Consider the following 24,231-nt stretch of genomic DNA (forward strand, 5'->3'; position numbering starts at 1 on the left):
GCGTGCGCAGGTCTTTCGGCGGACGCGAACGATGCAGGGTCGAGTGAAGTGCGGACGTTCAACGGAACGAGCGAAGCAAAGGACGCGTCTGTCGATCCAACTGTTGACTCCAAGCTAAAGCTGTGCCTTCCTGAAGCTCGTGGGCCACGTCTGAACGTGCCCTGCCCTGTACTACCGCACGCGTGTTCTCCAGAAGCGGAGTCCTGACGAAGAGCCGAGCAAGCGCTGTGGAGGCGCGAGCAATTGTATTCGCGTGACTGTAAGAGTTGTATTCCTCGCGGCTCTCCCTCTCTCCCACCTTGCTCGCACCCTTGCGACTCATTGTACCCGCGCACAGTCAGTCTAGTGCACCTTTACAGCGACTGCCTGGCTGTTCGCCCTCGCCCGACCGCCGCCTGACTCGTGCCCGCTTGTCCCCTCCTCCTCGCTCCCCCCCCTCGCCGTCCAGCCCCTACAGCCATGTGAGCCGCCGTGATTGCCGCCCCTAGTGCTACAGATACTGACAGCGTTCGTGCAGGGCCTCGAACCTCCCGACCGAAGACCTCATCGGTGCGTCGCCAACTCACCCTCCCGCCGCCCCTCCGCGCCTCGCCCGAAGCGCCACACCGCATGCGCAGAGCTGACGACCACCTCGAACCGCGCAGACTACGAGGAGGACCCCTTGGAGGTGACCACCTCGGCGGCGCCCGCTGCGGCCACCGCCGACGGCGAGGCGGCTCCCTCGGGCGAGGGCGCAAAGGACCAGAAGGGCTCGTACGTCGGCGTGCACTCGACCGGCTTCCGCGACTTTCTCCTCAAGCCCGAGCTCCTCCGCGCCATCTCGGACCTCGGTTTCGAGCACCCCTCGGAGGGTACGTCGCCCCGGCCCACCCTCCTTTGTTTACCGCGCTGCGAGGGCTGACTCTCGATCGTGTGCGGCTCTCAGTCCAGCAGGAGTGCATCCCGCAGGCCATCCTCGGCATGGACGTCCTCTGCCAGGCCAAGTCGGGTATGGGTACGTTGCGCGACTGCATCCTGTTCAGTCAGTCTGGCGACAGAGACTCACGCCGCCTCGCATCGTGCGCACACAGGCAAGACCGCTGTCTTCGTGACGGCGACGCTCCAGCAGATCGAGCCGGTCGACGGCGAGGTCTCGGTCATCGTCCTGTGCCACACGCGTGAGCTCGCGTACCAGATCAAGAACGAGTACGCGCGCTTCAGCAAGTACATGCCCGACGTGCGCACGGGTGTCTTCTACGGCGGCACGAGCGTCAAGGTCGACCAGGACCTCCTCAAGAACAAGGAGAAGTGCCCCCACATTGTCGTCGGCACCCCCGGCCGCCTCAACGCCCTCGTGCGCGACAAGAGCCTCAAGGCCGGCAGCGTGCGCCACTTTGTCCTCGACGAGTGCGACAAGATGCTCGAATCCGTCGGTTAGTCTTCGCACTCGCGCTGCGCCATCCCTCTTGCCTTTCCCCCACCCCCATCTCGCCGACCCCCGGCTCGCCCGTCGATCGCTGCCTCTGCCCGTCGCCGCCGTCGAAGCGGTCGAACTTGTCGCTCCCTCGTCGGAGTGAGAGGCGTCATTGCGCTGTCGGCGATGGCGCACCGTGGAGCAGACGGAATCCGTCTTACAGGCGGGCGCTCCTGCGGCGGCCTCTCAAGGAGAACATGCATTCGCCCATGCCAAGCGAGCGACCGCGTCGCCCCCTTCTCTTCTGTCTCGCATACACATTTGATCAAGTCGCGCCGGTCGCGCCGTATATTCGCCTTACCTTCTCGACGACACAAGATCCGCGCTGTCCCGCCACCTACCTTATCACCGACCCGCTCATCCTCGACTATCACCATCTCCTCTTCCTACTCTTTGTTGGCGACTGCTAGGTCGCTGCCCGTCTCGACCATCCCGACAGCCGCTCGACAACGCTCGATCCGCCGGCGACTGCTCGGCCACATTGGCGACCCGGGCGACTCAGATCGGCCGGAGCTGGCGCGACTTTGACCTTCTTCCTCCCTGTCCTGCATGCGGACACCTTTGACAGCAGAGCGCGCGCAGCCGCAACGAGGCGGCGACAGCAGCAGCGGCAGCGGCAGCAGCAGCAGCACCTTCGCCCACGCACGATCCGGTTCATAAATGCTTACTCTCTTTCCCTTTCTCGCCCTCCCCTTTCGCCCAATGTCTCGCCAAATCGTTCGCCACCGACTTCGATGTGATTGCTCCGCCTATACTCAGACATGCGCCGCGACGTCCAGGAGATCTTCAAGGCTACGCCGCACCACAAGCAGGTCATGATGTTCTCGGCAACGCTCGCCAAGGAGATCCGCGTCACGTGCAAGAAGTTCATGCAGAGCGTGCGTCTCGACCTTGGCTTGGCGGAGCATCCTCGCGTACAGCGTCGCTGACTGCCTGGTCTTGGACCTGGAATGCACAGCCGCTCGAGATCTACGTCGACGACGAGAAGAAGCTCACGCTCCACGGTCTGCAACAACACTTTGTTCGCCTCGAGGAGGCGGCCAAGAACCGCAAGCTCAACGACCTTCTCGACTCGCTCGAGTTCAACCAGGTGCGCGAGGCAGCCCTTGGTCTCGAGTGACTCGCATTGTGCTTACCTGCGCACCGTTGCACGCGCCAGGTCTGCATCTTCGTCAAGTCGGTCTCGCGCGCGACTGAGCTCGACCGCCTCCTGCGCGAGTGCAACTTCCCGTCGATCGCGATCCACTCTGGCCTGCAGCAGGAGGAGCGCATCAAGCGGTACCAGCAGTTCAAGGCGTTCGAGAAGCGTGTCCTCGTCGCGACCGACATCTTTGGCCGTGGTATCGACGTCGAGCGCGTCAACATCGTCATCAACTACGACACTCCTGGCGACGCAGACTCGTACCTCCACCGTGTCGGCCGTGCCGGTCGCTTCGGTACCAAGGGTCTCGCGATCACCTTTGTCGCCAACGACGAGAACGAAGAGGTGCTCAAGAGCATCCAGAGCCGCTTCGAGGTGGCCATCACCGAGCTGCCGGAGACGATCGAGCCGTCGACGTACAGTGCGTCTCCGCAATTTCGCGTCTCTTTGCCGCGCCTTGTTGACCTTGTGCCTCCGCCGCAGTGAACGCGTAAACGGGTGTCCACTCTCTTCGGTACCTTTCCCCATGCTTCGCCCTACCTTCCAGGCTCGCCGTCGTCTTCTCTGCCTCACTGTACTTTGTCTACCTCGCTCCCCTTTCTATGTGCAACCAAAAAGGCGCGGAACCTAACGAGGCGCGCGGATTGCCTCACATCGTTTCACTGGTCATCGAGCGTCGGGGCCGCGCACGCGAGCGAAGCAGGAGGAAGACGAGTGGTTTCGCATCTGCGCTGCACGTCTACTGCGCCTTCTTCGACGCCTCGTACTCGTGCCGCCAGCGGCTCAGGCCTTCAACGAAGCCCGGCTCTCGCTCCGTCCACCCCGTCAGGCTCCTCAGCCGTTCCGACGACACCCATTGACTGTAGCGCTCCGTCGTCATGTCTGCGTGACTGACGTCTCCGGCAGGTGCGTCAAAGCGGACGCCCGCAAGCGCATACTCCCGCGCCAGTGCTTTTCCGATTCCCTCGAGCGTCTCGTACGTCCGGTTCGACACGTTGAACGCCTTGCCCCTCACGTCCTCTCGCCGGTCGAGCGAGTGAGCGGCCAGCGCGACATACGCCCTCCCGCAGTCGTCGACGTGCGTGCCGTGCAAGACGGTGCGCTCGTCCGCGTGGAAGACGAGCGTGCGGTCCGGCGCTTCGAGCGCGCGCTCGGCCGCGCGGAAGAAGTCGGACCAGTACGACGACCCGTAGCCGTAGACGTTTGTTGGGCGGAGAACGGCCGTGTCGTACGCTGCGGCGCCGGAGGGGGGTCCGTCGAGGAGGATTGACATGCATTCTGTGCGGTGCTTGAGAGGCGGAGGGGGATTGAGCGGGCTGTCCTCTGTGTGAGGCGCGAGTGAAGGGTCGTCGGCGAGGGACGAACGACCGTAGTCCTTGCAGCCGCTGCTGACCAGGACCATGAGGCGTGTGGACTCGCCGCCGTGCTTCTGGTTACGCGTGCCGAGCTGCTCGAGCATGGAGCGCACGGCCTTGTAGTGCCTTTCGAGATCGCTCAGGTCCTCTGTATTGGAGCTGACGACACTGAAAACGATGGACTTGTCGAGCGAGTCGAGCCAAGCGAGATCCGTCGGCGACCCAACGAGCGGATGAATGCCAGCCTTCTCGAGCTCGTTCGCAGTCTCCGGGCGACGCACGAGGCCGAAGACTGTCCAACCTTCGGCCACGAAAGCGCGAGCGACAGCAAATCCGATGTAGCCGTTCGCACCGGTGACGAGGACGTTAGGCATTGGTGCTGTTCGACGGAGCGGTTAACCGGGTGAATAGACGCAATCGATGCACACAGGCACAGGCTCGCACAGACTGGGAAGCGTAGCAGAAGCGCGGTTGTCGGCTCCGATGAGGGACACAAATGCGAGTCGGCGACCCAGTGAGCAGAGAGGGCGAGCAAGGGACCCCGTGGACGACCCAAGAAGAAGCAACAGTGGTCAGCAGGCCCTCGTCCGGAGCTTCGTGATGCGACGGACGCAACGGACGAAAGTAAGCGATGGAATGAGTCGGACTTGCATCGCCGACATGAGTCTTGCACGTGCTAGTGCTACATCTGCGACACGTTCTAGTCTATCGGGACGACAGCTTGGGCCTATGCCGGAATGCAGACGAAGCCGTTCTCACGCATGCGAGAGGGGGCCAGCGGAATCTCACACGGCTCCGAAGTTGCAACAATCCCATACAGCCTGCCGCTACCGCCTCCGCTTCGCCCATGCCGCTACCGCTGCGACCGCCGCCGTCGCTGCTGCCGCGCTGCCGAGCGCTACGAGCGCCGAAAGGGTGCTCTGCCCGGCACCTGCGCTCGCCGTGAGCATGTCGTCCGTCTTGCCCCCTCCGACTCTCCGCTGCGTGCCGGGAGACGGCGCAGCGCTGCTGCCGCCGAAGAGCGCGTACCACGGTCGTGCGGGCGCTCTTGCGCCGGCGGCGGGCGGTGGAGGCGCGGAAAGAGGTGGCGAGGCTACGAGCGTCTCGAGTGCGGCGAGTCGCGAGGTGACGGAGCGGAGGTGCGAGAGAAGGGTGTGGAGGTCGCGCGAGGCGGAAGGCGAGAGAGAAGGATCGGAGGAAGAAGGGGTTGTCAAGCCGGTCGACGGCTCGTCCTCGTCTTCGTCAAGGTCCGACTCGTCGGCCTCACTTGACGGCTCTCCGCTTGTATCCTGCGTTGAGGCAGGCGGCGGAGCGGCCCCGAGCGTTCGAGGAGGAAATTCGCTTGTCAACTCGGCTTCGGTAAGAGCCGCAGCTGTTGCACCGAGCTTGACGAGCGACTTGGGCAACATTGTTTGCGTGATAGTGCGGATTATGGCGCCGGGAATCCAGGCTGTACAGACGGAGATAGGCACATCAGTACGAGTCCGCCATCTCAGGAACACAATGGACTCACAGCCCAGTCCCGAGAGATCCGTGATCTGCACGATCTTGCTGCCGTCTCCGACCTCCTCGATCAGGAAGCCCGACACACTAAGCTCCATGCGGTTGAAGGCGGATGTAGGCGGGACCTTGGGGTGATCAACCGACGTTGTCGCAGCAAAGATGCGGAATTTGTCCGAGACGGGCATGCTGGGCGCGGGATGATCGGCAACAACAGGGAGCTTGCCCGCGACCGAGAGGAGGACGAGGTCCTTGGCCTTAACCATCGCCATGCCCTTCATGCGCATGTGCAGGCAGTTGCCCTGCCGACCCTCGACCTCGAACCGCTCGATCTCGTCCGCTCCCTGCGCCATGCTATCCCACTTGGACCGACTCCCGACGTCCTGCAGTACCTGGTACAGGTTGCGCAGCGGGACGCCCGGAAAGGTTGCGCAGATGCCGAAGAGGCTCGCGAGCTTCGGGTGCTGCAGCACCTCGACGTTTTCGCCTTCAAAAGTCGACTTCCAGTCGGCGAGTGGAGCTGCAGAGATCGACGTCGACGGCTTAACGGGTACGTAGGCGAGAAAAGCGGGTGCCGTGATGTGCAAGAAGTTGGCAACCGTCTCGTCGAGCTTGTCGGCGGGGAAGGGGGGAGGAGGACCGGAGACGACGGACTTGATTCGTCTCCGCTTCGTCGTGCGCTCCTTCGCTCGCGAGTGGCTGACTACAGCCTCGACCTCAGGCTCGACGGGTACGTCCTGCACGACGATGGGCGGCAGCGCAGGAGTTGGTCGGCGGCGCAGGCTGCTCGGGACCATATCGAGCCCGGCGCGCAGGATGAGGAGAAGCAGGACTTGGAGCAAGCCGATGTGGAGCGCGTCGAGGCCGAGTCGAGCTGCGCGTGCCCTGTCATCAGCTCACGACCATTCCGGCGGTGAGATCGAACGACGCACAGCGGCTCTGGACGAGAAAGTAGAGCGGGCTGAGGCTCGCCAGCAGCGTCAAGACCGACTTGCTCGTGTCGGGCAGCGGCGCAACGGCCGTAGATCGCGTCGTCGTGCTCATTGCGACGAGCCAGAGATGAGGAGACGGTGAGCGAACGAGGTGTGATCGGGTGACGACGCCGCTGTGAAGGGTGCAATGGCTGCAGCGAGCCTCTGCAGAGCGTATCGCAGTGCTAAGGACCCGGATTGAGCGCGGGAACGAAGCGGTCGAAAGGCGAAAGAGGCGCTGCAGCTTCGGCGACGGCGACGGCGACTTCCCGGCTAGCAGCTCCGCTCCCGCGACCACGTCCACGGCGCATAGCGAGAACCACCAGAAGATGCTGTGCATGCAGACTACAACAAAGGAAAACAACAGACAGACATCGCACAGCCTGAGATAGATTCTATCGAGAGGGAGACCGCACACTCGCCATCGTCACACCTGGACAACACTCCTCACCGGTCGGACGAAACCTACGACGCACGCGTAGTGTCAGAAGGGTGGTCCGCGTGCTCGTGAGCAGAAGCGGATACACGTACCGACTCCATGAACTGACGCAATAGACTGCTGAGGACCTCCGGAAGCGCATCCGTGTCGCGCAAGACAATGAAGTGCTCGAATGGGAAGCTGCGAAGGCGGCGGGTCAGTGACGAAAAGCGGCGCTGTGTCAGCGGACCAACGCACTTGTCGATGTAGCGCTGGAGGTTCAGCTGAAGGCGGCCGTCAGCGCCGACGGCGTACGAGACGCTCTTCATGCTCAGAATCGAGTTCTGCGACGGGTCTTGCGCCGACGCCTGATCCGTAGCACGCTGATGGAGAGAGTCGACGACGACTGCGGAAGCGCACAAGAGGTCAGCCAAGCTGGCACATAGGGAATGAGAGGTCAGCGGACTCACCAAAGACGAAGAGGACACGCTGCTCGGTGGCCTTGCGCAGGAGGGCGCGCAGTGCGTCGTGGTCCTGGCAGATGCCGTCCGAGACGATGAGCGAGAGCTGCCACAGCTCGCCCGCCGCCATCGACGACTTGCCCGACCGCGCGGCGTCCTTGGCCTTGGCGAGCTGGTCGAGCGAGCGCTCGACGAGGAGGCGCACGTCCGTCGTGCGCTGCTGGAATGTGAACTTGCCGATGATGCTGCCGCCTGCCTCGTCTGACACGACGCCGGCCTCGAAGGGATGGAGGACGTCCACCGACTCGCCGAAGCGGCAGATCGACACGCCGCCGACCTCGAGACGGGTCAGGGCGCGCGAAATGAGGGCGAGCGACTGGAAGGCGAGGTGGACCGAATGCGAGTCGGCCATCGACTTGGAGTCGTCGATGGAGATGAGGATCTGGTACTCGCGCTGACTGGGCCGGGTGCGCCGCAGCCAGATCTTGTCCTTGGTGAATTCGGACGCGATGTACGGGATAATCTTCTTCATGTTGAGCCGCTTGCCCGACCGGTAGTCACCCTTGAGGCGAGTCGCGAGGGTCGGCTCGAGAATGAGGCGGAGCTGCTCCGTGAGGGCGAACGAGAGGTCGCGCGTGAGCGACTCATACAGGCGCCAGACCCCGTCGGCGGTCATGGAGGAATCGTCGCCGTTGCGCCACGAGAGCATAGCCTGCTCGACGACGTGGTCTTGCTCGGGGTCGATACTGGTCGACAATGTCGTCGAGCGAAGCTCGTCGTCGTCGACACGGATCTCGTCAACCATATCGCGGTCCTCTTCGGCGACGGTGCGGTCTTGGCGGACCTCGCTAGCGGGCACAGCCTTGACGTCCGCCTCCGTGAGCGACGAGCCCTTGAGCTGCATCGTTGCGGGCTGCTGTTGTGGCTGCTGCTGCTGGTCCGCGCCGTCCTGCGCCTCGTCGACGTTCATGTCGTCGGGGAACTCGTCGGCGGGCGCAGTCTCTTCGCCGAGGTGGAGCTGCTCGAGCTTCTTGACCTGCTCCTCGTTCGCCGGGCCGAGCGCCTGCTCGTCCGTCTCCTGCTCGTCGCCCTCCTGCACATACTCAACGGCGCCGTCCTGCTTCGGCTCAGGTGCGGCGTCGGCGTTCTCCTGCTCGTCGGGCTGAGCGAGATCGCCGATAGCCTCGAGTCGCCGGCGCCAGTTCTGCAGGGCGTCGCCGAGACTGCGCTGTGGCTCGGCCGCGGACTTGTCCTGCTGCGGTTGGGGAGGAGCCGACGATTCGGCAGACGGGTCGGCGGCGGCGCGCTGCTTCGAGGGACCGGTGCCAGAAGCGGAGGGAGCCGATGGGGCAGGCGCGTCGGAATCGTCTTGCATCTCGGCGTCCTCTTCCTCGCCTGCGTCGCGCTGCGCGTTCGGCTTTGACGCCTCCTGCGGGATCGACTGAGCACCGGCTTGCTTCGAAGTGTCGGGCTTCGAGGCTTCGTCCAACTTCGAGGCCGACGCATCTTGCTCGCCCTCGCCGCCGGTCTCGCCCTTGTCCGCGCCACCGAGCGACTGGTCGAGCGCCTGGTCTTGCGGCTGTTCGTCGTCTGCGGCTTCGGGCTGCGCGGACTCCTGGTTGGCCGCGAGCGGGTCTTCGTCGTTCTCGTATCCTTCGTCTTTGGTGTCACCCATCTCGTCGAGCTGATCCGGTCGCTCGTCGTTCTCGCCTTCGCCGCCGTCTGCAACACGAAGCGTCAGAATCAGAGCGAGAGGAAGATTCGAAATGAGGAGGTGACGTGGGAGAAAGGCGCACCTTCGGGCACATCGCCCATATCCGGGTCCAGGTCGAGGTCCTCATCCTCCGCGGCATCCTTGTCCTTGTCGTCGCCGTCGAGGTTCATGTCGTCGGGGAGGTCGAGGTTGTCCGCCTCGGGCATGGCGTTGTCGAGGCGGTCGCCGCCGTCTTGCTCGGCCTGCTCGCCCTCGTCGCCCTCGCCGGCCTCCTCCTCCGCTCCTTCCCCTCCCTCGGGCTCGTCGCCATTCTCCTCGCCCTCCTGCTCCTCCCCCTCCTTGCCCTGCGCCTCGTCCTTCGACGCCTCCTCCTTCTTCGACTCGTCCGCCGCCTCGTCGCCCTTGGGCTGCGGTGCGGGCGTCTCGTCCTCCTTGGCGCCCATCTCGGCTTCGCCGGCCGACTTGGTCGACTCCTGGTTGACCTCGTCGGTCTTGCCGTCCTTGTTGTCCGAAGGCGGCTCGTCGTCGCCCCAAAACTTCTCGTCCACGGAGGATGGATCGAGCGGGTCGACGTCGGCGACCTGCTCCTCAGGGTCCTCCTGCTCCTCCTCCTCATCGCTGCCCTCGTCGCCGTCTTCCTTGACGCCGTCGCCGCGGTCCTCGAGGTCGCCGTCGAAGTCCTGATTCATCTCGACGGCGTCGTCGTCGCCGTCCTCGGGATTCTGCTCGTCCTCGCGCTTCTCCTGCGGGACATCGCTCTGCAGGCCCTCGAGCTGCGACTCGTCCTCGATCTCGTTCGAGACGTTCTTGGCACCGGTGCCCTCGGCCATGCCGGTGCCCTCGGTCGTCTTGCCGTCCGACTGATCCGCGTCAGCGCCGCCCTTGCCGTCGTCTTCCGGCGGTCGGCAGAAGCCTTCCGTCGCGAGGTCCTTGAGGATCGCGCCGAGGACGTGGTTGAGCTTGAGCGACGCCTTGTGCCAGTCGAAGAAGGACGCGAGGTTGCGAGCGAAGAGATCGGCGTAGATCCGGAGGAAGGGGGCAACGCGGGAGAGGATCGCTGAAGTCGCAGCGAGCTGTGCCACCAGGTCATGCGTGAGCCTCTGAGCGACTAAGTGAGAGAGAGAGGCGAGATGCGCACCTCCGACTTGTGGCCCATCGCCTCGTGCGCTTGCTTCGCGAAAGCGTCAAGCTTCGCGACAATCTCGTCGACGCGGAAGACGGAGAGCTGCGAGCGGAAGACACGATTCGCGACGCTGACCGCTCCGTCGACCAGCTCGTCCTCCTGCGCGACCTGAAAGCCCGCAGCGGACGTCTTCTTGAGCTCTTGCGCGACGACGAGCACGGCGCTGATGAGCTCGTCATGCGAGGCCTTGAGCGTCGTCTGGTTGACACCGCCCGTCGTCACCGCTGTGTCGACAGAAGGCACGTCGATTGAACCGAGGAAGACGGTCAACGGCGACAGGATGTAGCTCAGCGTGACCGGCGGCTCTAGCGTGGCGAAGGTCGTGGCGATGCCGACGAGGTGCTCACGCGCGCCTCTCGCCAGGTCGAGCTCGACGGCCGTCGAGATGACCGGTTCGACGCCAGACATGGCTGTGACCGCGTCGCGGAGGCGGAACTGATCGCGGCTGACGAGAGCGATCGAGTCGTTGACAGCGTCGGCGGCCGCCTTGATCTCGAGGCCCGCGACTGCTTCGCCCTGCGCGTAGCGGTAGTTGTCGAGCTCGTCGCGCGCCTCGTTGAGCGCTTGCAGCGCCTGCGATGCGGCTCGCAGAAGCGCGCCAAGGAGATCGCGGGCGGTGAGAGCGGGCTGCAGATTTGCCGTGACTTCGAGACGACGAACGAGCTGGTCGAGTCGGATGAGCGCTCCACCCGCCGCGAGGAGCTGTGTGCGCTGCTCGAAGGCGAGGTGAATGCCGCTCTGAATGTGCCCGAGGGCGCGCTGCACGTCCGGCGTGCGAACGTCGGCATGGTGCGATGCCGGGTACGTCTTGAGCGTCGGCAGGTCGGCAAGCTGGCGGAAGTGATAAGCATCCGTTCTGACAATGCGGGCGTGCATGTCGCCGATGGCGGCCTCGTCGAGGGCAAGGAGCTTGTGCGAGGGCGTCAGGCTGTAGACGACGCCCGCGTCTTCGAGACGAGCAACGATCTTCGGCGACGGCGACGGAGAGATACCGACGCGCTTGAGCTCGTTAAGCAGGTCGCGCCAGGCCCGGCGCTTGCGCTCAACGAGGTTCTTGACGCGCTGCTCGCGGCCCTCCTCCGGGCCAAGCGGCTCCTCGCGCAGCTCCTTGGCCGTGGAGACGATCTGCACGACGAACGAGTCGAGCGCAGCGCCGTGCTCGGCGCCGACGTTTCCGGCGAGCGACGATGAAGCAAGGCTCGTCAAGCGAGCGAAGGTCTGCTCGAGCTTGACGAGATGAGCGGCATCGCCTGCCGTTTCAAGGCTCGACGGAAGCTCGAAGAAGTTGACAGTCGTGGTGACGGAGAAGGCTGCGGGACTTTGGCTGCGGTGCAATGGATCAGTGCGCCATCAACAGACGAAGACGCGAGGAGCTGAGCCTTACCTGATGGCGGTCTTGTCGAGTTCGCCGGCGACGAAGAAGTCGGTGGCGGGCTTCTGGAGGATCGCGCGCAGCTTGCGCACGCACTTGTGCAGTTGGTGGTGGCTGCGAACGGCGCTGGCACGGAGGGCGGCGACGTTGATGTCCTTCCAGCTCGCCAGCTTGATGACATTCTGCACGTCCTTGTCGATGCGGGCGCGCTCGGCGGCGAGATGGCTCGAGATGCGCGTCGAGAACTGGTCGTAGAACGCGTGCACGTTGAAGAGAACATCGGCGACACGCTTGAGCGAAGCCGCACCCTCGCCCAGTTCCTGCGCGTGGTCCAAGATCAATGCTGACGAACAGTGGATGAAGTCAGAAAAGTGGGAGCTCACCTCGACTGCGTCAGGCCTGCTGCCAAGCTGAGAGGCGTAGTTGCCGAAGGAGAGGACGAGGTCGAGACGCGCCGAGAACTGGCCGATCGACGTCGTTGTCATGAACGAGTCGAGGATCTTGACGAGGTCGCGGTAGAACTCGTCCGCGTCGAGAGGCGCAGATGCCTCGCGGTCGACGCCTGGTGCGCCGCGGATGGCCGTCTCGTAAAGACGGAACCACCAATCCGAGACCGATTCACCGAACTTGTTCTGGACCGTCGAGAGAAGGCGCGACCAGCACGTGAGCTCGAGACGGCGCCACTCGACGATGAGCGCGATAAGCGCATTGCGGTTCGCGCTGACCGAATGCTCGCGGTCGGCGAACTTCTCCCAGTCCTCCGTGTGCTGGAGGAGTTGCTCGAGGCTTGTGAGTACGAGTGCAATTGAGGCGTCCGACGAAAGCTTCAGGATAGCGCGGCAGCGGTCGCGTAGCGCATGGAGGACCATCTGCTCCGGCCACTTTGCCGTGAGGACGTCGAGGCGCTCGATGAACTCGAGGAGCACGGGAACAGCGCGCGCCGTCTCGCGCACGTTCGGCTCGTTGTAGAAGTCGTGGTGCGGCGCCTCAACCGTCTCGGGTGGGCTGACGGCCTGACTGAGCTCGACGAGCGAGCGCACACGGTAAACGGCGCTGCGTCGGTCGAGCGCCTCGTCGAGCGCCTCGTACAGACGCGGGAGAAGCGTGTCCACGCCAGACTTGCGTAAGCGCTCGAATGTCGACGTTGCCGACGTCGCTGAGCCGTTGCGGCGCTCGGCGAAGAGATCGGCGTGCAGCTTGGCGAGAAGGATCTGGTCGTTCGGCTGCACGAGACGGGAAGCCTTGCTGGACGCGGCGGCGGGAGCCTGCGCCTTGCTGCTGTCTCCCATGATGTCCTCGAACGTCGGAAAGAGCTTGGCGAATTCGGCCGCCTCGAGCTCCTCGTCGGTCTGGACCTGCTGGACGTCGAGCTTGGCCTTGTAGAGCGACGCTTCCGCCTCGGCGACCTCCTCGGCATGACGACGATCAGTCGCCCAGAGGTAGTGGAGCCGCTCGTATAGCTGCGTGACCCGCACGATCGTTCCGGCCGTCGAGGCCGTTTCGTTGGCGATGCTGGCGGCGAGCGCGGCGATCTGGAGGAGTGTTGCCTGCGTCGGGTGCATCGGCGCATCATCCGCCTTGATGCTGAGCGGCAGCTCGTCGCTGCGGATCGCTAAGAGCTGGCCGATACTCGGGAAAGCCGTGAGCCTGTCGGCCAGCGAGCGGAATGGCGCATGCTGAGCGGGCTGCGCACGAGCTTGAGCGAGGTGGGCGAGCAGCGCGAAGCCGATCTTGAAAGACGTGAGGGCCAAGCGGATGGGCGCCACAATGTCGCCAACCTCGGCGTAGGCGTGGTCGAGTCGGCGGAGCAGCGTGTCGACCGAGCGTTGCAGATTCGCCTCGCGACTGCTTGCCGACGAGCTCGACGCCTGCCCGAGGTCGCGCAGAAGGCTGTCGAGTTGCTTGTCCGAGACGATTTGCTCCTGGAACGACCGCAACTCGGCGAAGAGCGCCGACAGAAGGCCAGGATTGCCTTCGCGCGTGACAGGCGCAACCCCGGCCTGCTCGAGCCGCCGACCGAGCGACTCAACCTCCTGCTGTACTCGGACCAACTTGGCATTCGTCTCGTTGCCCGTGAGCGCCGCCTCGTCGAGTCGGACCGTTGCGAGGATGGAAGACACCGTGCTGAGCTGGCGACCGAGGAAACCGGAGTGCGCGCGAAGGCCAACGGCGGGGTCGAGCGGGAGGTTCGGGACGTAGAGGTGCCAGAGGAAGCGGGCGAAAGCGACAAAGCCGCCTGCGACGTCATTAAGACCAGCCGAAGTGCTCTGCACAGCCGGAAGCGCCTGAGCGAGGTAGCGCTCGACCGACTCGGCGAGAGGTGCCGAATTCGCTGCACCACGCTCGACGGGGTCAGTGAGCGAGTCTGCGGACTCATCAGATGCGCCTGCAGCGCCAGTCGTGACCTGCGGATGACAGCGCGTCAGTCTGCGCTACGGACGAGCTTTGGAGAGACGGCAGCACGCACCAGTCCAATGAGCGCGCAGAGCGCAGCGCGAAGCGATGCTGTGCGCGACGAAGCGTCCGGCGCCGCAGTCGACGTCTGTAGACTTGCCGCGCGTGCGAGAGCAGGCGCTTGCAGGACGAGGTTGCCGAGCGTGGGAGTGTCGCCAAGTCTGTTCGGGAGGGAAATCAGGCCTGCGCTGGTGCACGCAGGAGCAAAATGAGAGCGAGCGCACCGCAGGTCGACTACCTTGCGCAGTAGGAGAGGGCGCACGATGTCGGCTGATGAGATCGACGAAACCGTCTGCAAGTGGAGTCGATTAGTGCGCGATCGCACATCAACGTGTGACTCGGGCGCACCTTCGAGACGCTGCGAGCGAGGTGCTCGGCCCAATTGAGGAGGGTCGCGAAGAGCGCAGCGGGTTTGGCTGTACAAGTCAAGGGAGTCAGTTGATCGCGAGACGTCAAGAGCAACGAAAGTCCCGCACTGTCTTCCTGGCCATTCGGCCAGAGCGCGAGCTGGTGTAATGGCACAACGTCTGCGAGCGCGACGACGGCGCTACGCTGGACAATCTTGACAAGGGTTGATGCGGCAACCGTCTACGAAAGCAAGCGATCAGCTTCGGAAGGACAAGCGGGACTTCTGTGACCACGCACCGAAGGAGCGCCCTGCAGGACGGAAGCAACCGTCGCAAGCTCGGTGACGAGCAGGGTCGCCGTGTCCGAAGCGTCGGCGAGGATGAGAACCGGATCACGGTCTTCGCCCTTCTCGGCGGAAGCGGATGACGGCAGGCGTGCGAGAAGCTGCTCAACCACGTTGACGACCTCGCCTTCGAAGCGCGCCTGCTTGGGGTCTTGCGGCACGCCGAGGATGACGCTAATCTCGAGGAAGAGCGACGAGAGCGACTTGTCCCAAACCTCACCGGCGGTGGTGCGGCCGCGCCCCAGCAGGCGGTCGTAGGCGGCGGCGAGTTCGGCGTTGCTGGGCTTGAAGGGCAGCGACGAGCGCCAGATCGGCTCCATAGCCTTGCCGCTCGTGAGGGTGAGCGATTGGCGCAGGGGCGCGAGAAGCCGCACAGCCTCGGCCGCGACGGCGGCGAGCGCAGGCGGTAGTTGCGAGAGTGCCGTGTCGATCCACGCGACGACGTGCTGCACAGTCGAGAAGTCGAGCTCGGCCGTCTGCGAGACGGCCTCGAGCTCGCTCGCAAGGGCCGCAACAGCCTTCACGGTCGGCGCGAGTGCGGCGCTGTCCTCGGCGCTCAACGTCCCGGGCTTCTGCGCGACGAGCGCCGACACGAGTCGCGCAAGACCCGCGGCGAGAGGGTACAGACCGGCGACCGTCGAATCGGCCTCGTCAAGCTTGAGCTTGCCGTGACTCGCGAGAAGCGACTTGTCGAAGACGCCGAGAGCGCGAGTAGCTTTACTTGATGCGTGCCGCAGGCCTTGCGGACCAGCCGAAGTCGAGAGCAGAAGGCCCATGAACGCCTCGAGGACTGCCGACGCGACCAGCGGGAGTGGTGTGGCGGAGCCGCTTTCGAGCGCGACGGCGAGAGGCACGAGAGAGGTATCGACAGGCTGCGAATTGCACGAAAGAGGAGAAGTACCAAAGCAAGTCTCAGCGCACATCCCCACCGATACCTGAGAGGAAGAGGCGGATCAGCACGGACCTGGAGAGCGAGAAGAGCGAAGGGCACTTCCCGAGTTGAGGCCATGCGTTCCTTCGCGACGACGGATTGCTGGCTGATCGCATGTTGTGCCAGCTGGCGAATGCTGAACTCGGCGGTCTCGGCAAAAGTGTCGACTGTCCGAAGGACATGGAGCGCGAGCGTGTAGTGCGCCGGCGAGATGGCCGAGACGAGCTGCTGAGCGACGGCCGCGGGGTGGATATTGCCTTGCGAAAGGGCGAAAAGACGCGAGATCGGCGCGAGGGCTGGCTCAGCGAAGCTGTCGCCGCCGAGAAGGAACGTCGCTTCGAGCGAAACGGTCGAGTCCGCGAGGATCGAGATCTCGATGCCACGGTTGCGCATGGCGCGAGAGAGCTCGCCATTGCGCGGATCGAGCGTCATGATAAGGCGGAAGTCGGGGTGCGGGGCGATGACCTGGATCTCGCCGTTGACGGGGCCGCGCTCGGCAAGCTGAAGGCGTCCACCCGTCTCGAAGAGCGAGTTGAGGCGGTCGAGAACAGACGGGCTGCAGAGGTTAGCATCCTCCACGAGAAGCCAGTCGCCGTTCTTCATCGCCTGCACGAGTGGCCCGTCCACCCACTCGAAGCGAGCTGCTGCTGCAGAGGTGTCGGCGATCGAAACGGCCGAGGCGAGGCGGGAAGCGAGAGCGTCGAGCGTCGGAGAAGGCGGGAGCGTCGAGAGAACGTGGCGAATGGCCGAAGCGATCGAGGCCGTGTCCAGGTCGGCAGCCTCAGTCGCGAGTTCAAGGCGAACCTGACGAAGGCGAGCGAGCGAGTCATAGATCTCGGAGACGGCGTCTGTGGAGAGCTGCGCCGTCGCTGCCGCCTTGAGGAGAGCGATGCCGTCCTTGGCGACCATGTCGAGATCGCGCAGACGGTCGGCCTGCTCGAAGCTGCCGAGGAGCTCGAGCGTGTCGACCTCGGCGTTCATCGTGAACTCGCGCAGCCGCTTGCCGCCGAGCGCAGCGACCTGGCGCACAAGCGCCGTCTTGCCCGTCGCGCGCGGGCCGGTGAGGATGGCGAGCCAGCCCATGTCGAGGCACTTGACGAGCGCCTCGAGCGGCTGCAGCGCCTCGCGGCGGATCTCGAGCGCCGTGCTGGCGCGCTCGACGGCGATCGACTCGTCGCCGCGCGGGAGGAGCGAATGCCCGACCTGGACGTGCTGGGTCGAGACGAACGGCCAAGGGCGCTCGAGCGGGTTGATGTCCTCGCCGAAAGCCTCGGCAAAGAGGCGTGCAACGTGAGCGCGGTCCGACGCGTTGCGGAAGCGCTGGAGATAGAGGAGGCCGAAGTACTCGACTGCTTCGTTGCGGCGCGCGTCGAGACCGGTCGACGAGCGGATGAGGGTGAGCCAGCGGAGCACATCGCGCAGGTTGAACTCCCACGGCGAGCCCTCGATGCCGAATGCGCGCGTCTCCATCGTCGCGCGGTGGACGTCCGAGTTGAAAGCGATCATCTTGCGCAGGACAGCGGCATCCATGTCGGGGTAGAGCGCCGCGGCGATGGCGTTGAGGTCGGTCGAGTCGAGCTCCTCCATGTGCACGACGCTGAAGCGGTCGATGAACGACTTGGGCAAGCCCTTGCGTCCGCCGCCCTGACCGAGCGGGTTCTGCGCGGCGAAGATGCGGAAGTCCGGGTGCCGCGAGAAGGTGCGGTCGAGCTCGGGGATGTAGACGGCGCCACGGTGGTCGAGACACGAGTTGAGACCCTCGAGCACCGACTGCGACGCGAGGTTCATCTCGTCGAGGAGGACCCAGTCGCCGCTCTGCATGGCAGCGAGGAAGGGCGCGTCCTTCCACGCAAACTCGCCGCTCTTGCCGCCCTCGACGGGGAGGTCGCTGCCGAGCAGGTCCATGAGGTCGGTCTGGTCCGACAAGTTGATGCGGACGAGCGGGTGACCGGTCGCGGCGCCGACCGCGGTGACGAGACTGGTCTTGCCGACGCCGGGACTGCCCTCGAGCAGGACGGGCTTCTTGAGCTGGAGCGCGCGGAGGAGACGCATGGCGTTGAGGCGCGTCGTCGGTGCGAGGAGGGTGTACTCGACCTTGGCGGGAGGTAGCTCGCCCTTCTTGACGCCGAACGGACCAATCGAAAAGAGGTCGCCGTGGTCCGTGACGTCGAGAGGGAGCGCCTCGGGCGCCATGGTCGCCGGGACGAGCTGCTCGAGGTATCGCCAGCACGCCGCGCGGAGCTTGGCGAGACCGTTCTTCGAAAGGCCGGACGTTGCGGGAAGCGCACCGAGGCCGTCGACGACCGTCATGAGCGCACCCTGGCAGAACGCGTCGGCCATGTCGAGCGAGCTGCGAACATGGTTGGCGTGAGCAAGCGAGCTGGAGAGTGCAGAGACGCAAAACACACCTGCTGCTCTGCCGTGCTGCTGCATTGAGGAAGTCGACCCATCCGAGGATGTCGCGAAGGCCGATACCGAGCGCCTCGCTCTGGCCCGTCTGCGTCGCGAGCCACTGCGCGAACTCGAGAATCTTGGGTGCGAAGGGCTCGAGGCGATCGCACTGCTCGCGCGCCCAACGGCTACCGATGATGTGCAGCAGGTCGACCGGGTCGTCGACGGCGGGAACCCAGATCTCGGTGAACCGGTTGCGGAGAGCGGGCGAGAGCTCCTTCTTGCCGAAGTCGCCGCCGGGGTTCATGGTTGCGAGGATCTCGAAACCTTCGCGACCGACGACGCGAATGTCGTCGAGGTCGTGGCCGCCCTTCTCGGCGAGAACGAGCGTCCGCGACGGCTCGAGGACCGAGTTCAGGCGCTCGAGCACCGAGTCGTCGGCGAGCGAGATCTCGTCAAGGAGGACCAAGTCGCCGCCGCGCATTGCTTGGACGAGCGGACCGTCGTGCCACTCAAACAAGGCGGTCGTCGAGCGCATGCGAGTCGCGAGCGCCTTGGCGGCCGCGTCCTTCGTCTCCTCGGCGTGCGCCTCGACGAGCGCCGCGACGTCCTCGAAGTCGCCCTCGGCGTCCGTAGGCGCCCCCTTGCCCGCAGCCGCCAGAAGCGCAACCGCCTCGTTCCGAAGGCCCGCCTGTAGCGCGGCGCGATTGCGGAGCGGGCGCTGCCCGCCGAGCAGGTCGGCGACCTCGGTGTTCTGGTGGCAGCCGACGATGTGGAGCTGGCGGGTAAGGGCGTGCGCCAGCGCCTGGCAGACGGATGTCTTGCCTGCGCCAGTCTCGCCGACGAGCAAGACAGGCTCGTGGCGCTGAAGCGAGGCGGCGATGAGGAAGTAGAGGCGACGCATCGCCGAGGTCCAGACGAGCTCGGCGTCTTGCGGCTGTGCACGAGAGCGAGAACGGTCAGTCGATGAGATAGACGAGGGAGAACGGACAGAGCGGAACGCACCGGTACGGGCAAGCCCATCTCGGGAAGACGAGCGAAATCGTAAAGGCCCTTCTCGTCGATCTTGACCTTGAGGACGTCCTCGAGGACCTCCTTGACGGTCTGCTTGTCGTCAGCGCGGCGCGCGCGCTCGGCGAGGAGCATGTAGCCATCCTCGGCGAGCTGCTGCACGGTCGCGACGGGCCCACGGCCGCCCCAACGGAAGAGGTCGCGGAGCGTAGCGAACGCCTGCTTCTGCTCGAACACGCGGCCGGCCTGGCGGCGGCGCTGGAGCTCGAGGAAGACGTTGACGGTCTTCTCGGCGTGCGACGGCGCGATGCGGCACCGGCGCTCGAGGATCGTCTTGAGTTCGTCCTTGGGCACGTCGCCGAAGTGCATCTCGAGGAAGCGGTTGCGGAAAGCGCGCGAGAGCACCTTGCGGCCGCCGTAGAGCCCGGGCGGGTTCTGCGTCGCGAAGAGCATGAAGTGCGGGTGCGGCTGGACGACCTCGCCCGTCTCGGGAATGACGAGTTCGCGGTTGTCGTCGAGGAGGCGGTTGAGTGCTTCGAGAACATCGGTCGGCGCGAGGTTGAGCTCGTCGAGCACGATCCAGTCGCCGTTGCGGAGCGCGCGGACGAGGACGCCTTCCTGGAAGACGAGCTTGCCCGAGTGCGGGTCCGAGACGTACGTGCCGACGTACTCCTGGATGTCGGTGTGCTCGTGGTTGTTGATGCGGACGAAGCGGTGGCCGGTCCGCTTGGCGAGGTACTCGACGACCGAAGTCTTGCCCGCCGACGTCGGGCCCTGGATGAGCACGGGCACCTTGCGCGTGAGGACGGCGCGCGCGAGGTCGCACACCTTGGCCTGGACGCTCGGCGTGAGGATGTAGTCGTCCGGGTCCTCCGGCTCGTGCTGGCCCTGCTCGAGCCAGTAGTGGTGGATGCGGAGGGCGTCCGCCATCGCCGCCGGTTTGGTCGGCACGCGCTCCATGATCGAGCGCGGGTTCTTGGCCGGCTGAACGACGTGCTTGTCGATGAGGGCGCGGACGACGACCTGCGACTTCTCGTCGAGGAGCATCGTGAAAGCCATGACGAAGCCCTCGTACAGCGCCCGGCGCAGCCCGAAGGTCGGCGCGAACTCGGCGGCGAAGGTGAGCGCGCGCGCGAGCGTGCGCATCGAGAAGTGTGGCGGCATGTTCTGACCGTCGGCGATCTGCGAACGGAGCGCGAGGAGCTTGACGGCGGCGTAGAGCTCGGCGATGTCGGCGACGACCTGGCGGTCCGAGACCGCGACGTGGCCGATGTAGCCCTCGACGATGGTGCGGAGGGCGTCGCGGTCCTCGTCGGGCGGCGGGACCCAGATCTCGGAGAACTTGGCCCGCAGTCCGACGGGCAGGTCGCGCTTGCCGACGTCGGTGGCCGGGTTCATGCAGGCGAAGAGGCGGAACTCGGGATGGCGTGGAATGGGCTCGAGGTCGCCTTGCTCGGTGAGGACGAGGGACGAGTCGGGCGCCTGGAGCAGCGTCGAGAGCGATTCGAGCGTCTCCGACGAGGCGAGGTTGACCTCATCGAGCAGCACCCAGTCGCCGTTGCGAATGGCCGTCGCGAGCGGGCCCTCGACGAACGAGAAGACGAATTTCGCCTTGCCCTTGCCGCCGGCCTGGACGTGACGGTGGTCGAAGTCGCCGACGGCCGTCATGAAGTCCTTCCACCGCTCGGCGAGCTGCGCCTTGACGCCGTCCACCTTACGGCGCTTGCGCTGCGCCTGCTCATCGCCTTCTGCTGCGGCGGGCGGCGCGTCGGGCGCGACCCGCGGCGCGGCCATGCGGTTCGCCTCGCGCCAGAGACCGACGAGGCGCGCGTAGCGCTTCTTCTCGTGCGCCTTGCGGACGTGCGCGACGAAATCGGCGTTGCGCGAGAGCGAGAAGGTTGCGCCGAAGAGTTCGACGAATCGGTTGACGAGCTCGGAGGCCGTTCCTGTGAGTGACAAAGCGGGTCAGTCGAGCCTTCGTCTTTGCGAGCAGATTGGAACGAGACGCACGTCGTGCTTCTTCAGCCTCGTCGATCGGGCGGAAGCCGCCCACGAGGTCGCCAGCCTCGGTCTGGTTGCTCAGGTTGAGCGCTGTCAGGCGCTTGCCCATGAGGTCGGCGAGGTACTGCACGCCGGTCGTCTTGCCCGTGCCCGTCTCGCCGACGAGCAGCACCGGCTCGCTGAGCGAGAGGCAGACGGCGAGCTTCTCGAGGAGGAGCAGCGACGGCTTGGTGAGCGCGTACGGGCGCGACGACTTGGTGCGCTTGTTCGTCACGGCCGAGTACGGCAGCGAGACGCGGCCGACCTGGACGCTGCTCGCCGTCGGCGCCGAGGCGAGACCGGAAGATGTGTCGATCGTCGGGAGGACGAGGTCGGGCACGCGCTTGCGCAGCGCCCACTCGGTGCGCTCGCTGCTCAGCCCGAGCGAGGCGGCGAGCGAGCGCGCGATGACCGAGAAACGGTCGCGCGGGAGAGACGGCAACAGCGGCGTCGAGTTGGCGTCCTCGAGCGCTGCGGCCGCGGGCGCGGTGGCGGAAGAGGGCGCAGGCGGGACGATGAGCGAGCCGAGGAAGACGTCGCGCGCCTCGACGAAGACCTCCTCCTGCAGCGTCGGGTTGGCTGCAAGTGAGGGAAGCGAAAGCCCGGCAGGAAGGAGATGAGCCACGCGGCGGCACCACCTGGGAGAGCGCGATAAGTGTCAGCCACGAAGCAGTAACTCAAACGAGCAGAATCGCGAGAGCGCACCTGAGCAGGTCGCGCACGCCTACTTCGCGCTTCGTCCCGCCCTGCCCGCCATCCTTGACCCTCGCGGCCTCGTCGCGCACGCGCTCCCACGCCTCGACGAGGAGCGTCGCGAGCCCCGCGACGCGGTCGAGCTGCGCGCCGTAGCGCCCCTGGACGATGAGCGCGACCTCGTCGCGGTCGAGCGGGCGCAAGAGCGCGTCGGCGAAAAAGTGCGCCGCAAAGAAGGTCGGCGTGGGGGCCGACGTCGACGACGCGAGCGAGGCCGCGAGGGACGCGACGGGGATTGAGCGCGTCGCAAAGAGCATGAAACCCTCGGCAGCCTTGACCCAGCGCCCTTCGCCGCCGCCGACACGCACGCCGACGCCGCCGTCCTGCTCCTCGGCGCCGATCCCGCCGTACGCCTTGGCGCGGCCGGTCGACCGCGACGCTGCGGCCGTGTGCATGCGCTCGGCGACGACCTTGATCACGCTGAGGAGCTCGGGCGCCGCTTGGTCGATGTTGAGCAGAAGGGTCCAGCGACCCTGGCGGATCGCGCGTGTGAGCGGGCCCTCGACGAAGGTGAATTGCCCGGCGCCCGCAGCAGAGGACGAGGTCGAGCTGCTCGATGGCGCAGACGAGAGCGAGCCGAGGAGCGACTTGCTGTCGAGCGAGCGGTCGGCAAGGTTGATGACAACTAGGCCGCGACGCTTCGCTTCGAGAGTCGGAACACCGGGCTTCGACGGCGCCGAGTGGACCGTGTTCCAGAGGTGAGTGACGACGCTCTGTTTGCCGGACGACGGCGAACCCGTGATGACGGTCGGAACGCGGCGCACGACATTCTCGGCGAGCTGCGCGAGGAGCGCGGCATGTGCGGGCGTCGCGACGAACGCCTCGGGCTCGGGGGTGACGGCCGGCGCGGCGGCGTGCGAGAGCGACATCGAGCTCGATGGCGCAGGTGCGGCCGGCTGCGACTTGAGCGAGGGCATGAGACCCTCGCGGAAGACGAGGCGCGAGTCGGCGACGACGACGACCGTCTTGCCGAGCTCGGCGGGCTCGAACGCGCCGAGCGAGTTCTCCGCCTCGGAAAAGACGAGTGCGTCGAGGCGGGCGCGCTCCTCGCGCGCGCGGATGTCCTCGAGCATGGGTAGGATCCATGGGTCGGCGCCGCGGCGGCGGACGAGGACCTCGAGGCCGCCCTCGACGAGACGGCTGCTGCCCTCGCCGGAAGCGACGAGCTCCTCCCCAAAGCCCGAGGGGAGAAGGTCGTCTGCATCGGCGGAAGCAGCGGGGTCTGCGCCGAAGATGGCGGCGTACTCGGAAGCGTAGTCGGCCGGGTAGGGGACGGCCGGCGCGAGCGGGAGGACGGCGTTGCCCTCGAGCGGCGGGGCGCGCCAGACCCACTGGCGCTTGAGGTCGTCGCCCTTGGCGGCGAAGAGGCCGAGCCAAGCGCGGACGATGCGCCAGGCGAGAAGACGCATGCCGCGGTGCGGGTGCGTCTTCATGACTTGCTCGATCTGCGGCGGAAGAGACCACTCGGCGACGGCGGAAAGAGTCGGTAGATGGTGCAGCAGTGAGTGGATGGCGAGGAGGGCGCCACAGAGCCGCGAGTCGTACTCGGATGAGTCGGGGTGGGGGAGGAGGGGGCCACGGAGGAGAAGCGGGTGGCGGAGAACGAGCCGGAGGTACCTACGGAGGTCACCAAAATCAGTCTCGGTGTAGACGAGAGAGCGGAATGGTACGCACGGCATGATGGCATCGCCAAGAAGCGGGAGTGCGCGAACGACGGCACGGAAGACCTTGTCGACGGCGTCGCGCTCGCCCGGAGCGGACTCGACGCCGGCCTCTCCTTGCCTCCAGCTGCCATCGTCCGCAAGGCCGAGGAGGTCGAACCAGCGCCCTACGAGAGCGGGGGCGATGGGGCGGAAGTGGGAGAGGATCTCGACCGTGAGGGCCGTTTCGAGCGCGAGGCGGGCGAGCGTGTCGACGAGGCGGGTGCGCGAAGATGCTCCGGAGAGTGTGGGCGCGACCTGGAAGGGCAGGGTGGCCGGGATGTGGTGTTGCGGGATGACGCTGAGGAGCAAGCTCAGGTCGGCGAGGGGGACGAGGGGCGCAAACACCTCGGCAGAGGCGGGTGCGTCTGGCCGGATGAGCGAGTATGCGTGCGTGTGTTCGCTCTGGACGAGGCCCAGGCGCTGCACGAGGGCGAGCGTGCGGGCTGCGAGGTTGCACTCGAGCGGGGACGAGGCCGCAGCGTTCGCCTGCTGAGGCGGAGGATCGGCGTCCATCCTGGCCTCTCGAGAGTGTGTGCTGAGCTCTGGTGTGCGCTGCTCTCCTCCCTGCTGGTCTCTGGCTCGAGGGGGAGAGGCGGCGGGGCGAGCCCTTCGCTCCGCTCGCCGACGACTCGGACGCGCGCAGCTGGGCCGAGCTCGGACGGCCCTCGGGCGACAAGGTGGGGCCCGGC

General features: G+C 65.9%; 4 protein-coding genes across 4 annotated transcripts; 1 reads left to right on the top strand and 3 right to left on the bottom strand.

Moving 5' to 3' along the window:
* Window positions 1–31: 31 nt before the first annotated feature.
* SUB2 (ATP-dependent RNA helicase SUB2) lies at window positions 32–3,088 on the top strand (the record flags this gene model as incomplete). Its single annotated transcript, XM_076649854.1, has 9 exons — window positions 32–48; window positions 518–549; window positions 645–851; window positions 926–994; window positions 1,071–1,412; window positions 2,213–2,331; window positions 2,412–2,543; window positions 2,613–3,015; window positions 3,078–3,088. 9 exons carry the CDS (start codon window positions 32–34, stop codon window positions 3,086–3,088), a joined length of 1,332 nt encoding a protein of 443 aa, XP_076504669.1.
* A 245-nt stretch (window positions 3,089–3,333) lies between these two features.
* JCM10292_006314 (NAD-dependent epimerase/dehydratase family protein) lies at window positions 3,334–4,323 on the bottom strand (the record flags this gene model as incomplete). Its single annotated transcript, XM_076649855.1, has 1 exon — window positions 3,334–4,323. The coding sequence occupies one exon, from the start codon at window positions 4,321–4,323 to the stop codon at window positions 3,334–3,336; it is 990 nt and encodes a 329-aa protein (XP_076504670.1).
* Window positions 4,324–4,776: 453 nt separating this feature from the next.
* On the bottom strand, window positions 4,777–6,493 carry JCM10292_006315 (uncharacterized protein; the record flags this gene model as incomplete). The annotated part of the gene is made up of 3 exons (XM_076649856.1): window positions 4,777–5,399; window positions 5,463–6,323; window positions 6,382–6,493. The coding sequence occupies 3 exons, from the start codon at window positions 6,491–6,493 to the stop codon at window positions 4,777–4,779; spliced, it is 1,596 nt and encodes a 531-aa protein (XP_076504671.1).
* A 374-nt stretch (window positions 6,494–6,867) lies between these two features.
* On the bottom strand, window positions 6,868–24,055 carry REA1 (AAA family ATPase midasin; the record flags this gene model as incomplete). Its single annotated transcript, XM_076649857.1, has 19 exons — window positions 6,868–6,885; window positions 6,952–7,039; window positions 7,097–7,244; window positions 7,309–9,021; window positions 9,096–10,086; window positions 10,152–11,520; window positions 11,581–11,888; window positions 11,952–13,973; window positions 14,036–14,183; window positions 14,247–14,314; window positions 14,371–14,438; window positions 14,499–14,610; window positions 14,668–15,585; window positions 15,678–17,994; window positions 18,053–18,972; window positions 19,041–20,992; window positions 21,057–21,724; window positions 21,792–23,456; window positions 23,514–24,055. 19 exons carry the CDS (start codon window positions 24,053–24,055, stop codon window positions 6,868–6,870), a joined length of 16,035 nt encoding a protein of 5,344 aa, XP_076504672.1.
* Window positions 24,056–24,231: the final 176 nt, after the last annotated feature.

The sequence above is a fragment of the Rhodotorula paludigena genome (genome assembly GCF_050403205.1).
Source record: "Rhodotorula paludigena JCM10292 DNA, Rt_paludigena_JCM10292v1_ctg28, whole genome shotgun sequence".
NCBI lineage: Eukaryota > Fungi > Basidiomycota > Microbotryomycetes > Sporidiobolales > Sporidiobolaceae > Rhodotorula > Rhodotorula paludigena.